The following is a 14,093-nucleotide window of genomic DNA, read 5'->3' on the forward strand; positions in this document are numbered from 1 at the left end:
TCTGCTCTGATCTTTATTATTTCTCTTCTTCTGCTGGGTTTAGGCTGTCTTTGTTGTTCTGCTTCTAGTTCCTTTAGGTGTGCTGTGAGATTTTGTATTTGGGATTTTCCTTGTTTCTTGAGATAGGCCTGGATTGCAATGTATTTTCCTCTCAGACTTCCTTCACTGTGTCCTAAAGCATTTGGATTGTTGTATTTTCATCTTCATTTGTTTCCATATATTTTTAAATTTCTTCTCTACTTGCCTGGTGACCTGTTCATTCTTTAGTAGTGTGTTCTTTAACCTCCATGCTTTTGGAGGTTTCCAGAGTTTTTCCTGTGGTTGATTTCAAGCTTCATAGCATTGTGGTCTGAAAGTATGCATGGTATGATTTCAATTCTTGTATACTTATGAAGGGCTGTTTTGTGACCCAGTATGTGATCTATCTTGGAGAATGTTCCATGTGCACTCGAGAAGAAAGTATATTCTGTTGCTTTGGGATGCAGAGTTCTAAATATATCCATCAAGTCCATCTGATCCAATGGATCATTCAGGGCCCTTGTTTCTTTATTGACTGTGTGTCTAGATGATCTATCCATTTCTGTAAGTGGAGTGTTAAAGTCCCCTGCAATTACCACATTCTTATCAATAAGGTTGCTTATGTTTGTGAGTAATTGTTTTATATGTTTGGGGGCTCCTGTATTCGGCACATAGGCATTATAATTGTTAGCTCTTCCTGATGGATAGACCCTGTAATTATTATATAATGCCCTTTTTCATCTCTTGTTACAGACTTTAATTTAAAGTCTAGTTTGTCTGATATAAGTATGGCTACTCCAGCTTTCTTTTGACTTCCAGTAGCATGATAAATAGTTCTCCATCCCCTCACTCTCAATCTGAAGGTGTCCTCAGGTCTAAAATGAGTCTCTTGTAGACAGCAAATAGATGGGTCTTGTTTTTTTATCCATTCTGATACCCTATGTCTTTTGGTTGCCACATTTAGTCCATTTACATTCAGTGTTATTATAGAAAGCTATGGGTTTAGAGTCATTGTGATGTCTGTAGGTTTCATGCTTGTAGTGATGTCTCTGGTACTTTTTCTCACAGGATCCCCCTTAGGATCTCTTGTAAGGCTGGTTTAGTGGTGACGCATTCCTTCAGTTTTTGTTTGTTTGCGTAGATCTTTATCTGTCGTTCTATTCTAAATGACAGAATTGCTGGATAAAGGATTCTCGGCTGCATATTTTTTCTGTTCAGCACATTGAAGATCTCCCTCCATTCCTTTCTGGCCTGCCAAGTCCAGTAGAGAGGTCGGTCATGAGTCTTATAGCTCTCCCTTTCCATGTTAGAGCACGTTTATCTCTAGCTGCTTTCAGAATTTTCGCTTTATCCTTGTATTTTGCCAGTTTCACTATGACATATCGTGCAGAAGATCTATTCAAGTTCCGTCTGAAGGGAGTTCTCTGAGCCTCTTGGATTTCAATGCCTTTTTCCTTCCCCAGATCAGGGAAGTTCTCAGCTATTATTTCTTCAAGTACGCCTTCAGCGCCTTTCCCTCTCTCTTCCTCTTCTGGAATACCAATTATGCCTAGATTATTTCTCTTTAGTGCATCACTTAGTTCTCTAATTTTCCCCTCATACTCCTGGATTTTTTTATCTCTCTTTTCTCAGCTTCTTCTTTTTCCATAATTTTATCTTCTAGTTCACCTATTCTCTCCTCTGCCTCTGCAGTCTGAGCCGTGGTTGTCTCCATTTTATTTTGCAGCTCATTAGTAGCATTTTTTAGCTCCTCCTGGCTGTTCCTTAGTCCCTTGATCTGTAGGAATAGATTATCTGCTGTCCTTTATACTGTTTTCACGCCCAGCAATTAATTTTATGACTATTATTCTAAATTCACTTTCTGTTATATTGTTTAAATCCTTTTTGATCAGTTCGTTAGCTGTTGTTATTTCCTGGACGTTTTTTTGAGGGGAATTCTTCTGTTTCGTCATTTTGGATAGTCCCTGGAGTGGTGCTGGACTGTGGGACATTTCCCATGTGCTGTCTTGAATAACTTGCGTTGGTGGGTGGGGCCGCATTCAGACCTGATCTCTGCCCCCAGCCGACCACTGGGGCCACAGTCAGACTGGTGTGTACCTTCTCTTCCCCTCTCATAGGGGCGGGTTTCACTGTGGGGTGGCATGGCCCATCTGGGCTACTTGCACACTGCCAGGCTTGTCGTGCTAGGGATCTGGCGTATTAGCTGGTGTGGATAGGCAAGGTGCACAGGGGCGGGAGGGGTAGGCTCAACTTGCTTTTCCTTTGGGGATCCGCAGAAGCACATCGTTGGATTTTGCTCGGTGCAAGCAAGTTCCCTGGCAGGAAATGGTTCCCTTTGGGATTTTGGCTGTGGGATGGGCGAGGGAGAAGGCGCTGGTGAGCACCTTTGTTCCCTGCCAAGCTAAGCTCTGTCGTCAGGAGCTCAACATCTCTCCCTCCTGTTGTCCTCCAGCCCTCCCATTCTAGGAGCAGAGCCGTTAGCTTATAACCTTCCAGATGTCAAGTCCCGGTTGCTTTCAGAACACACTCTGTCTGGCTCCTCTGCTTTTGCCAGCCAGACTCAGGGGCTCTGCTTGGCCGGCCGGCTGCCCCTCTGTCCCGCTCCCTCCTGCCAGTCCGTGTAGCACCCACCGCCTTGCCGCCCTTCCTACCCTCTTCCGTGGGCCTCTCATCTGTGTGTGGCTCCAGAGATGCCATTCTGCTACTCTTCCGGCAGGTTTCTAGGTTATTTAGGCAGGTGTAGGTGGAATCTAAGTGATCAGCAGGACACAGTGATCCCAGGGTCCTCCTAAGCCCTACTCCACCTTCTTTGACATCCATTTGCATGATAAACATTTCTCAATTTCCTCAGTTTCAATTTATAATTGTCTTAAGTCTGAAATGTGTCTCTTGTAGGCACCACTAGATGGCTCTTCCTTTTTTTAATCCATTATCACATCCTATGTCGTGTGATTGAAGCATTTAGTCCATTTACATTCAAAGTAATTGCTGATAGATATGTGTTTACTATCATTTTATTATTTGCTTTGTAATTGTTTCTGAAGACTTTCTTTGATCCCTTCTTGTCTTTTTTGGTTTTGCGGTTTGCTGATTTTCTTTAGTTATATATTTGGATTTCTTTCTATTTAATCTTTGCATATTTATTAGTTGTTCTGGATATATGGTTACCATTAGGTTTGTATATAACCCCTTCTGCATATAGTAGCCTATATTAAGTTGTTGGTCATTCAAACTTGAACTCATTTTTTATGCTTATCTTTCCCATGTTTAGGTATGTGTTGTTATAGTTTATATCGTTTATTTTGTGAGTTCTTTGACTTTTTTGCAGAAATATTTATTTTTTACTAGTTTTGTATTTCCTACATTTACACTGTCACTTTTGGCCTCTCCTTTCTACTTAAAGAGTCCCCTTTAGTATTTTTTGCAGGGCTGGTTTAGTGGTTATGAACTCATTTAGTTTTTGTTTGGGAAACTATTTATCTCTCTTTCTATTCTGTATGATAGCCTTACTGAATGGAATATTTTGGGCTGCAGTTTTTTCCCATTCAGCACATTGAATATGTCATGCCACTTTCTTCTGGTTTCCCAGGTTTCTGTTGAGAAATCTCCTGCTAGCCTTACGGGTTTTCCCTAATAATTTGCTGTCTTCTTTTGTCTTGATGTTTTTAAGATTCTTTCTTCACCACTATATTTCCCCAATTTGATTACAATATATTTTGGTGTAGGGTGTACTTTTGTTGATTTTGATAGGATTTCTCTGTGCCTCCTTGATCTTGATGTCTGTTTCCTTCCCCAAATTAGGGAAGTTTTCAGCTATTATTTCTTCAAATAAATTTTCTGCCCCCTTTTCTCTCTTTTCTTATGAAATTCCTATTGTACAAATGTTATTATATTTGATGGGGTCGCTGAGTTCCCTAAATCTTTTCTCATTTTGCATATATTTTTCTGTCTTTTTTTTTCAGCTTGATTAATATCCATTGCTGTCTCTATGTAATTAACTCATATCTCTCCTTCCAGCCTGCTGTTCATCCCATCAGGCATGTTTCTCATATTGTGCTTGAGTCCTTTATCTCTGCTCTGTTGTTCCTTATCTCTGTGTTAAGGGTGTCACTCATGTCTTCCACTCTTTTCTCAAGTCCAGTGATTATCCTTATGATCATAGCTTTATATTCTCTATCAGGCATGTTACTTATATCTGTTTCACTTAGATTTCTGGCTATGGCCTTGTCTCATTCTTTGATTTGGGATAAATTTCTCTGTCTACTCATTTTGTCAGCTCCTCTGTCTGTTTCTTTGTGTTAAGAAAGACAGTTATGTCTTCTGCTCTTGAAGGTCAAGACTTTATGAAGAAGAATCCTGGAATTCCCTGCAGTGCAGTGTCCTCTGTTCAGCAGAAACTAGCACTTCAGGAGAGTATTGTATGTGTGTTGCTTATGTCCTGCTGTTGTGTCTGAGTCCCTTTTCCTTTCAGTGCAATCATCTGCACTGTCTCTCTGCCTGTTGTAGGCTGTGCTTTCTCTCTGTGGTGTTAATGGGACCCAAGAAGGCCAGCTTTGAGTGGGTGTGCATGCGGGGGAATTTGGCTGTGGTGCAGCATTGACAAAATTTGTGCTGAGCCACTAGTCCTTTGATGGATCCCTCCAAGCACTGTGGCTGTTGAGGTTCTGCACACCAGTGTCACTGTGGGTACGAGGCTGTATCCTGAGCTTGGCAATGGCTGGGCACAGCTGGGCATGGCATAGTGATTTGGGTTGTTGCTAAGAGGTGACTTGGCACAGCGCATGGTGGCAGTTGTGCACCTGGTGGCTACATGTAGTGCATGTGCAGCTTTAACAAAAATTTCCCTGAGCCCAGAGCTGAGGCTAACAGGCTTGGAGTGGATCAGTCCCCAGAAGAAATCATGTGCTGGTGTATTGCTAGTATGTTAGGTAGAAAGTGTCTGTGCCACCTATCCTTCTGCAGGTGGCATTGTGTTTATGCTAGGGGGAAGGTGAGGAAAATAGCACCTTCCAGCTCCCTCATTTTCATACTCCAATATCAGTATGAACAGATCTCTCTCCACTTTCCCCCAGTGTTGTGTAAGCTGCTATTTTAATGTTACCTTTTTGGAGGCTGGTGTCTCTTTAAGGGCAGTGACCCTGTTGTAACACATATTTTCTTGAAGTAAAGGTGAAGGTTTTGATGAGGCTTCCCTAAACCACTTCCTACTCAGTTTCTAAGACATGCCTTGTTGCCATGGTATCCAGTTTTTTTTTCCTCTTTATTAGAAGGATTGCTTCAGAAAGCGAGTGTGATCTGGTTCAATAAAGGGTGCTTACTCTAGTATTATGGGATGAATTGTGTCTCTGCAAAATTCATTTGTTGAAGTACTAACCATCATTACCTCACAATGGGCCATATTTGGAGATAGCATCTTTAAAGGTGTGTTTAAATCAAAATGAGAGCCCTAATCCAATATGACTGGTATCCTTATAAAAAGAAAAAAAAATTGACATACAAAGAGTTACCAGGGATGTGTGCACACAAAGGAAAGACCATATAAGGAAACAGTGAGAAGGTGACTACCTGTAAGTTAAGAAGAAAGGCCTCAGGATAATCCAAACCTGTTGACCTTTTGATCTTGGACCTTTAGCCTCTAAAACTGCGAGAAAATAAATTTGGTTGGTTAACTGCCCATTCTGTGTTGTCTTAGTCCTTTTGGACTGCCATAACAAAAATCCATAATAAAAATATCATAGACTAGAAGATTCAGTGTCTGATGAGGCCCATTTTCTTGTTCATGTGTTCTCCCATGGCATAAGGGGTCTCAGGAGCTGTTTGTCATCTATTTTATAAAGGCATTTATCCCGTTCATGACCTAATCAATTCCTAAGGGCTCCATTTCCCAATATGATCACATTGGAGATTAAGATTAAACATATGAATTTGGGGGAACACAAGCATTCAGTCTATATGTCATCTTTTGTTATGGCAACACTAGCACACTAATATAGATAGGTAGATAGATAGATAGATAATAGAAAAAATAAAGTGGATATTCAAGCCCTCCCCCTACACAGTGATAAAAATGTTTGACCCTAGAATAGATTGATAAAATAATGTTTTAGCTTTAAGGGCAGTGGATGTTAAAATCAGATGTACTAAATGAGCAAAGGGAGGGAAGGAGGGAGGGAGGGAGGGAGGGAGGAAGAGAGAGAGAAATAGACAATTATAGATAACAAACCAGAGGAGAGGTAGGTGAGGGAAATAGGGGATGCAGATTAAAGAGTACACTTACCATGATAAAAATAAAATAAATAAAAATAAAATAAAAGGTATATTAAGTATTAGTCTAATATTATATACATCACATATTTCAAATATAAAAAGTGTCCTACACTCACTTCATATACAGTTGCCTTTGGGAAGCAGGATAATTTCTTATAGCTATATTCAGTGAAGATGGGAATAGCTGGTAACCACCTTCCTATCATTTTTAACACAATAATTAAAAAGAAGAGAGTTGTTGGGAAACATTCATCTAAAACTGTCAACAAAGCATACACTTGGAATTCTTTAATAAGGTTTAAAAAACATTTCTATTCAAATTTATTTGAAATATGTGCTTGTCACAAGTGCACTCCTTAATCCCCATTACCTATTTAACCCATGCCCTCACCGCCCCCTGCCCCAAGTCCATAACCACCACCACCTTCTTCCCTATAATTAAGAGTCTCTTTTTTTGGATTTTTTCTCTATTTTTCCCTTTGCTAATTTGTTTTGTCTCTTAAATTCCACATTTGAGTGTAATCATGATATATCACATCTTCATCCATTCATCAATCAGTGGATACTTGGACTGTTTCCATAATTTGGCTATAGATAATGCTGCTATAAACATCAGGTACATGTATCCCTTTGAAATAGTATTTTTGTATTATTTGGGGTAAATACCCAGTAGTGTGATTCTTGGATAATAGGGTAGTTCTATTCTTTTAATTTTTTAAAGTTTTAAAATTTATTTTGAGAGAGAGAACACAAGCAGAGGAGGGGTAGAGAAAGAGAGAATTCCAAGCAGGCTCTGATCCATCAGTCCAGATGGGGCTCAATACCATGAAACACAAGATCATGACCTGGACCAAGATCAAGAGCCAGACACTTAACTGACTGAGCCACCAAACCGCCCCTATTTTTAATATTTTGTGGAACCTTCATACTGTTTCTTAGAGTGGCTGAACTAATTTGCATTTCCACCAACAGTACAAGAGGATTCCTTTTTTCTCTGCATCCTCACCAACACTTTTTTTTTGTTTCCTGTGGTTTTGATTTTAGCCATTCTGACAGGTGTGTGGTGATATCTCATTGTGGTTTTGATTTACATTTACTTCTTGATGAGTGATATTGAGCATCTTTTCATTTGTCTGCTGGCCATCTGGATGTCTTCTTTGGAGAAATGTGTCTTCATGTCTTCTACCCATTTGTAATTGTATTATTTGTTTTGGGGGGTATTGAGTTGTAATATACCATTCAATATTAAATGTGGACTAAGAGATTTTCAATTTATAAAATATTGGCATAATTTTAATCTTAATATTGATGTATACTGTTGTTGCTGTGATTGTACTATACCATGTTAATATCAATGATATAATTTAGTGTCTTATAAATCTACCTTTCTTTGTCAATGTTTTGCTAATCATTTTATAATGTGAATTTCTGGAATAATAAGGTAATTTATACCTTGGACATAGTATTAAAATGATGGAATGGTCCTGGTTTTGCTCAACAATTGATCTCTCACGTTTTTGCATTTTCTGGTATTAATCCTGTTTATTGGTGCAATGTTTTTGTAAAGAATTGTCACTGTTGCAATGTGGTTTCTTGAATTATTTATTAAAATCCTTCCTTTCACCTCACCATTCCTGTCCATTAAAGCATAACAATATCTTATTGATCATAATTGGAATTTCAAATTTGTTAATGTAAGATTCTATCAATGCATCAATCATAAATTACCTCCCTGCTCCTAGGCAGTAACTTTACAGCAGCAAACATCTGGATGAAAAGAGAGAACCATTGGGGTAATCATAGGAGTGTGGTATGTTTTCAACAAATACACCAAGCTTCAACATGATCAGGAAAATGCTTTCTGGTCCATTAAGCCATTGCTATCATATTCAACCAAATTTCCTACCTTCTAAGCTTCCATGCATGCTAACTGAATGGCTTATATCAAAAACAGAACAATTAGCTACTTATTTCTTCCCCATTTGATTTAAAAAGCTTCATTCATATAGGCAGGGACAGGTACCCCTCAGGGTTTATATACACTGCTGGAGAATCTGGTGTTTGTTTTTTTTTTTTAATGAAACTTATCTAGTTGGAAACTGGCCAAGACTCGCACTTTAGGATTAGAGATTTACTTCAGCCACAAGGGAGCTTGAAGAGTCCTGAGGAGGAGATTCCCAAAGCTGGGTAAGAGTAGATGAGTGCATAGAAAGGTTAAAAAGAAACCTCTCAGATTCTAGAAGATAGTTTGCTTAAATAGATTTTAAATCTTCAGGAAGAATACCAATTGGATCTGAAAACATACAGTAATACAAATAGAGATACTAATGTCGCAATCCCAGAATGGGAATGGTAGTAGAACCACTTACCCCTGAATAAATTAACCACATCAAGCAAATATATGGGGCAGCCCATACAATCATTTTCTTTTCTAATGCCAGATAGTTTGCTACTGCAGTGATTGGAATTCAACCCTTACTCCTCTTTTTGAAGCATTGTGCTTAAAAGGATGCCCTAGAGATAATTATGTGGTTGTTTTGCATATGACTTTAAGCAATGGTTCTGTCTCCACAGTATTCTAAGTCCCAGATTAAGTAGCTATGTTGTTGCAGATCATTATAATAATATAGTAGTCTGCACTTTACACACACTTTTCTTCATTCTCTAGTGTGGAAGATCAGAGTACAGTTTCAAATTGGGGGCCATGGTTTTATGTTTTATTCAGTTTTTTTTTTGTACGAAAGCCTGCTGTGTATGAAGAGATTAGCCTCTGTAAGACCAGATCTGAGAACAAAGTAACTGATCACTTTGTTTTTACCACATATTTTTACATGTTATCATGCTCTTATTAATGAGTGTATTCTTTGTGAGTTAATAACAACTATTCTTCATTAAAACTTTATACGTGTATGGTAAAGCATTGGAATGGGAGGCAGTAGTGGTCAGTTAATGGCTTTCAATATATTAGCACTTTCGATAGCGCTAATTCATTATGATCCCAGATTTGCTTAGATTGCTTGTAAATATACCATTAGTAAGTGTTGTTTAGTCTTCTCAGAGGCAGCTAAAATCATAGGCTATTAAAGTTTTTGAAATCATTATTAAAATGAGTTATCTATGCTTAATAATACTTTCCTAAGAAGTAAGACTAATAAATTCAACTCTAAAAAGGGAATTTTCACAAAGCCTTCTCATGGAAAGTTGTCAAATTGCAGTCTGTTCATACAAATGTTTTTCAGGTGCAAGTGAATCCTCCTGGGATAAGGATAAGTTGCAGTCTCCTCTTGCTGGTCCTGGACCCCAACATGGACTTACTCATGCAGCCCTGTCTAACCAGCCAGGTCTTGGGGGTACTTCTACCCTCAATCCACTGCAGCAGAACAACCTACTGACCAATAGTATGTATGATGTAATTTCAAAACTTGGTGTTTTGAAAAAAAAATACCACGCAAGACCAATTGGACACCTTTGGCTAGCAGGGCTAGTGCATTTTTCTTCAATAAGGTTTAACAGTTTGAAGTTAGAAGGGTAAATAGGGATTCATTTGAAAGCGTGGGATTTATAGAGTAGAGATAGATCAAGAGGCTATGTAGCAGAGTAATTAAGAAAGTTGGCTATAGTCACATAAACTTAGGCTTGAAATCCACATCTTTTGAATTCCATATTACTGTTTGACTTTGGAGGTTTCACCTTTTACAGGTCTCAGTGTTCACAACTATAAAGTAGGAAAATAATATATACCCATTTAGTAAGGTTATTGTGAGAGTTAAAAATAATAAAAGAAGCCTTTAATAGTGACTTGTATATAGTAATTACTGCATAAATTGTAAGTATTATTACTCAGCAAACTACAGCTAATGGATACAAATTCGGGTTTGGATGATGATTTTAGGAACTTCAAAAACTCAAAACTCTTTCTGCATAAAAATGACTGATATACATTACTGGACTAAAATTTTACTTTACTTGTAAGCAGGAATGTGAGAGAAAACTTACATTATTCCTTTCCCTGAGATATTCATTCTCTCACTAAACCCTAAGATTAAAACAACAGAACAGAGGAATTCTGAGATATTTTAACACAATATTATAAATCTTAATGAAATTCATCAGTTATGAAGCATATAAAATACATTATAGGGTCTTACTTTAAAGATATTATAAATTCAAATGTGAAAGATCCCATAAAATAGAATGTTAAGCAAAGGTAAATAAATAAATGCCAGGAAAGTTATAAATATCTTATGAGAAGTAAAAACAAAAGCCTGATTAAAGTAGACTTATTTCATAAAGTAGAGGAACTTATAAGACTTCTGGTTTCTGGTCTGACATTTAAAGAGTTTAGAAGTTGTTACTCCTCCTCAAAGCAAGATCAACAACTCCTTTAAATCCATCAGAGATTGAGTTCATAGGGCAGGGCTATCTCCAAAACTGGAGAGATAGGCAGAAACAGAGAATCAGAGTTTACAGAGAACAGAAGCCACAGCTGGACCCTGGTAGAAACATTTAAATTGCTGGAGACTCAGTGTGAACTTAGATGAGAGATAAAAACTCTGGGGGCCAATCCTTAGTGGATCACTACACTTTAATGAGTTTTACCTCCAGGAACCCCATCAGGTTCTCATGGTGAAGACTTGAGAAAATTCCCCTCATGTTTCTGGCTGGGAGACAAAGAAAATACCCATTTCAAAATATACCCAGAGTGTTCTGTTCTCCTTAACAAAGCCTTGCCCTCAAAGGAAACTATTTTACCAAAGTTAAACTACTTTCTTTTTAACAGAGCCTAACTGATGTGGGGGAAAGGATATATTAAAATCCACCACCCTGTAGTCATTGATATAAGGGAAAGGAGATGCATAACTCCAGCCCCTTTAGCATTTCCTGTGTAGCAGCCTCCTCACACAGTCAAGACACTGAGACTTTTCTTTCCAGAAAGCAACTTTGTTCATGTTGACAGGGACTCAAAGTGTTCTTTTCCAAAAGACTGAGCCCCAAACGCCAAATGTGGGGTGATGTAGCCTTTTATGCATTTTCTACTTCATTGTCTCCCATATATGGGTAACATATAGACATACAGTCTGATTGGGTGATCTCATGTTACAGGGTCTTGAGGGATGTCACTTATGCACTTAGTCAGGTTGCCTTCCCTTATCTTGAGGTCTTTTCTTACCACATTCCTTAGGGAGGGGACTTTACCACACCTATGGGGAAAGAAATACTCAACTGTCACCTCTAGCCTTTCTGTCTTACCTAAGATGGAAAAAGCTAAAGAGTACTTGTGAAAGTCATAGCCCGAGGACACAGGCCCACAGATTGAGACCTGATCACATCTTTCTCCTCCCTACACATTTTACCACAACCACAATAGGGCTCTGTATAAGAACAGTGGGTTACAACAGAAAAAACTGAAATCCTCAGACTGAACTGAATTTGATTCTCTAGGATACACCAAAGATAACAGGAGGATGAGAAATGACAGCCACTAATATAACAGGTACAGCAAATAGTAAACATAACCTAATTTTTTGTCAGATAAAAATAAAGCCTTCCACTAGAGGCATGCTTGTTTCAGTTTTCTTTAGCTAATATACCATTTCTGGCTTTAAAACAAAAATTACAAGGTGTGAAAAAGGCAAAAAAACATAGTCTGAAGAGATAAAGCAAACATCAGAACCAGAATTCGATATAGCACATATTTTAGAATTATCAGACTGAGGTTTTAAAATAACTATGATTAGTATGCTTAAAAGAAGGGAAAACATACAAGACTACATGGGGATATTAAAACTGTATGTTAATTATACTTGAATAAAAAATAATACATGGGAAATGTAAGTAGAGATGAAAATTGAGAAGCTAAACTAAATCCTGGCTCAAAAACACTCCAAAAAAAAATGAATACCTTTAATGGGCTCATCAGTAGACCAGACAAAGTCAACAATTGAAGTATGTCAATAGAAACTTCCCAAAATGGAAATAAATGTGGAGTAAAGATTGGGAAACGAAACCCAGAATAGAATATACAATTATTGTGCAGCAATTACAAACAGTGTAGCATAAATGTAATAGGAATATGAAAATAATAAGAGTAAGGGAAAGGAACAGAAGAAATGTTTAAAGTAACAAGGACTGAAAATTTTCCAAACTTAATGAGAGGCACCAAACAAAAGCTCTAGAAAGCTCAGAGAATACTAAGAAAAATAAATATTAAAAAAAAGGCTACACCTATGCATATTATAGTCACACTGGAAAATCAAACACAAAGAGAAAATATTTTTTAAAAAATTCAGAGATAAATAAATTCTCCTTACCCATAGAGGAACAAGGATAAGAATTACATTGAACTTCACTTCAGAAACCAAGCAAACAAGAATACAGTGGTATTAAATACAGTGGTGTGACTACTTGAAAGAAAAAAAAAAAACACCAACCTAAAATTCTGAATTCTAAAAATTCCTTTTAAAAGTGAAGACAGAAATAGAGATTTTCTCAAACAAAAGTTGAGAGAATTTATTATCATACCAAAGATCTGACCTGTAAAAATGTTAAAAGAAGATCTATAAAGAGAAGGAAAATAATATAGGTCAGAAACCTATATCTACATAAAGAAAGAATGTTAGAGAAGGAATAAATTAAGGTAAATAATACATATTTTTTCTTATTATTTTTTCAAGTTTATTTATTTATTTTGAGAGAGACAGAGACAGTGCAAGTGGGGGGAGGCAGAAAGAGAGGGAAAAAGAGAATCCTAAGCAGGCTCTGTGCTGCCAGTGCAGAGCCCAGTGTAGCCTTATAGTTTTTTTGATTCTCTGTTTTGTTGTTTTTGTTGTTATTGTTGTTGTTTTTGTTGTTTCCTTTCCTTTTCTCTTTTTGGGTGATCAGGGTTTGTTTTCTTCCCCCTTTTTTCTATTTATGTGTTTAATAAACAAGTCAAAGAGTACTTAGTTAAAAATCCAAACACTCCTCACTGCAATCAAGGAGGCGTTCTGCACAGGACTGACCGGTAGGAAAGAGCAACCAAAAAACAACAGCAGAGTGCACACAGCATACACCAGAACACTTCCTAATGTGCCAGGTCCTGGATAGCGTATGGCCCCTTTTTAATATAACATTACTCTCAGGTGCAGGAAACATAAGCTTATAAAACCTGCAAAAGACAAAAATTTAGCCAGAATGACAAGGAGTAATTCTCCCCAAAAGGAAGGTCAAGAAGAAATCACAGCCAGAGACTTGCTCAAAACAGATATAGGCAATATATCTGAACAAGAATTTAGATAAACATTCATAATACTACTAGCTGGGCTTGAAAAAAGCATAAAAAACACAAGAGAAACCTTTGCTACAGAGATCAAAGACCTAAAAAAGTAGTCAGGCTGAAATAAGAAATGTTGTAACTGAGATGCAAAACCAACTGGATACAGTCACAATGAGGATTGAAGAAGCAGAGGAGAGAATAGGTGATATAGAAGATAAAATTTTGGAAAATAATGAAGCTGAAAAGAAGAGGGAAAGGAAACTAATAGATAATGAGGGGAGACTTAGAGAACTTAGTAATTCTATAAAATGAAACAGTATCCATATGATAGAAGTCCCAGAATAAGAACAGGAGGAAAAAGAGGCAGAAGGTTTATTTGAACAGATTACAGCTGAGGACTTTCCTAATCTGGGGAAGGAAATAGGCATTCAAGTCCAAGAGGCACAGAAAACTCCACTCAAAATCAACAAAAACAGGTCAATACCATGACATATCATAGTGAAACTTGAAAAATACAAAGATGAAGAGAAAATTCTGAAATCAGCTAAAGACA

At 37.5% G+C, this 14,093-nt stretch overlaps 1 protein-coding gene across 1 annotated transcript in view; it reads left to right on the top strand.

The window, feature by feature from the left end:
• Positions 1-14,093, top strand: part of DACH2 (dachshund family transcription factor 2) — a 772,461-nt gene that overhangs the window by 638,055 nt on the left and 120,313 nt on the right. Inside the window, exon 5 of the mRNA XM_049643267.1 lies at positions 9,525-9,683. Coding sequence (XP_049499224.1) covers positions 9,525-9,683 — 159 coding nt within the window. The remainder of the gene's footprint in view (positions 1-9,524; positions 9,684-14,093) is intronic.

This window comes from Panthera uncia, chromosome X (assembly GCF_023721935.1).
Source record: "Panthera uncia isolate 11264 chromosome X, Puncia_PCG_1.0, whole genome shotgun sequence".
Lineage (NCBI taxonomy): Eukaryota > Metazoa > Chordata > Mammalia > Carnivora > Felidae > Panthera > Panthera uncia.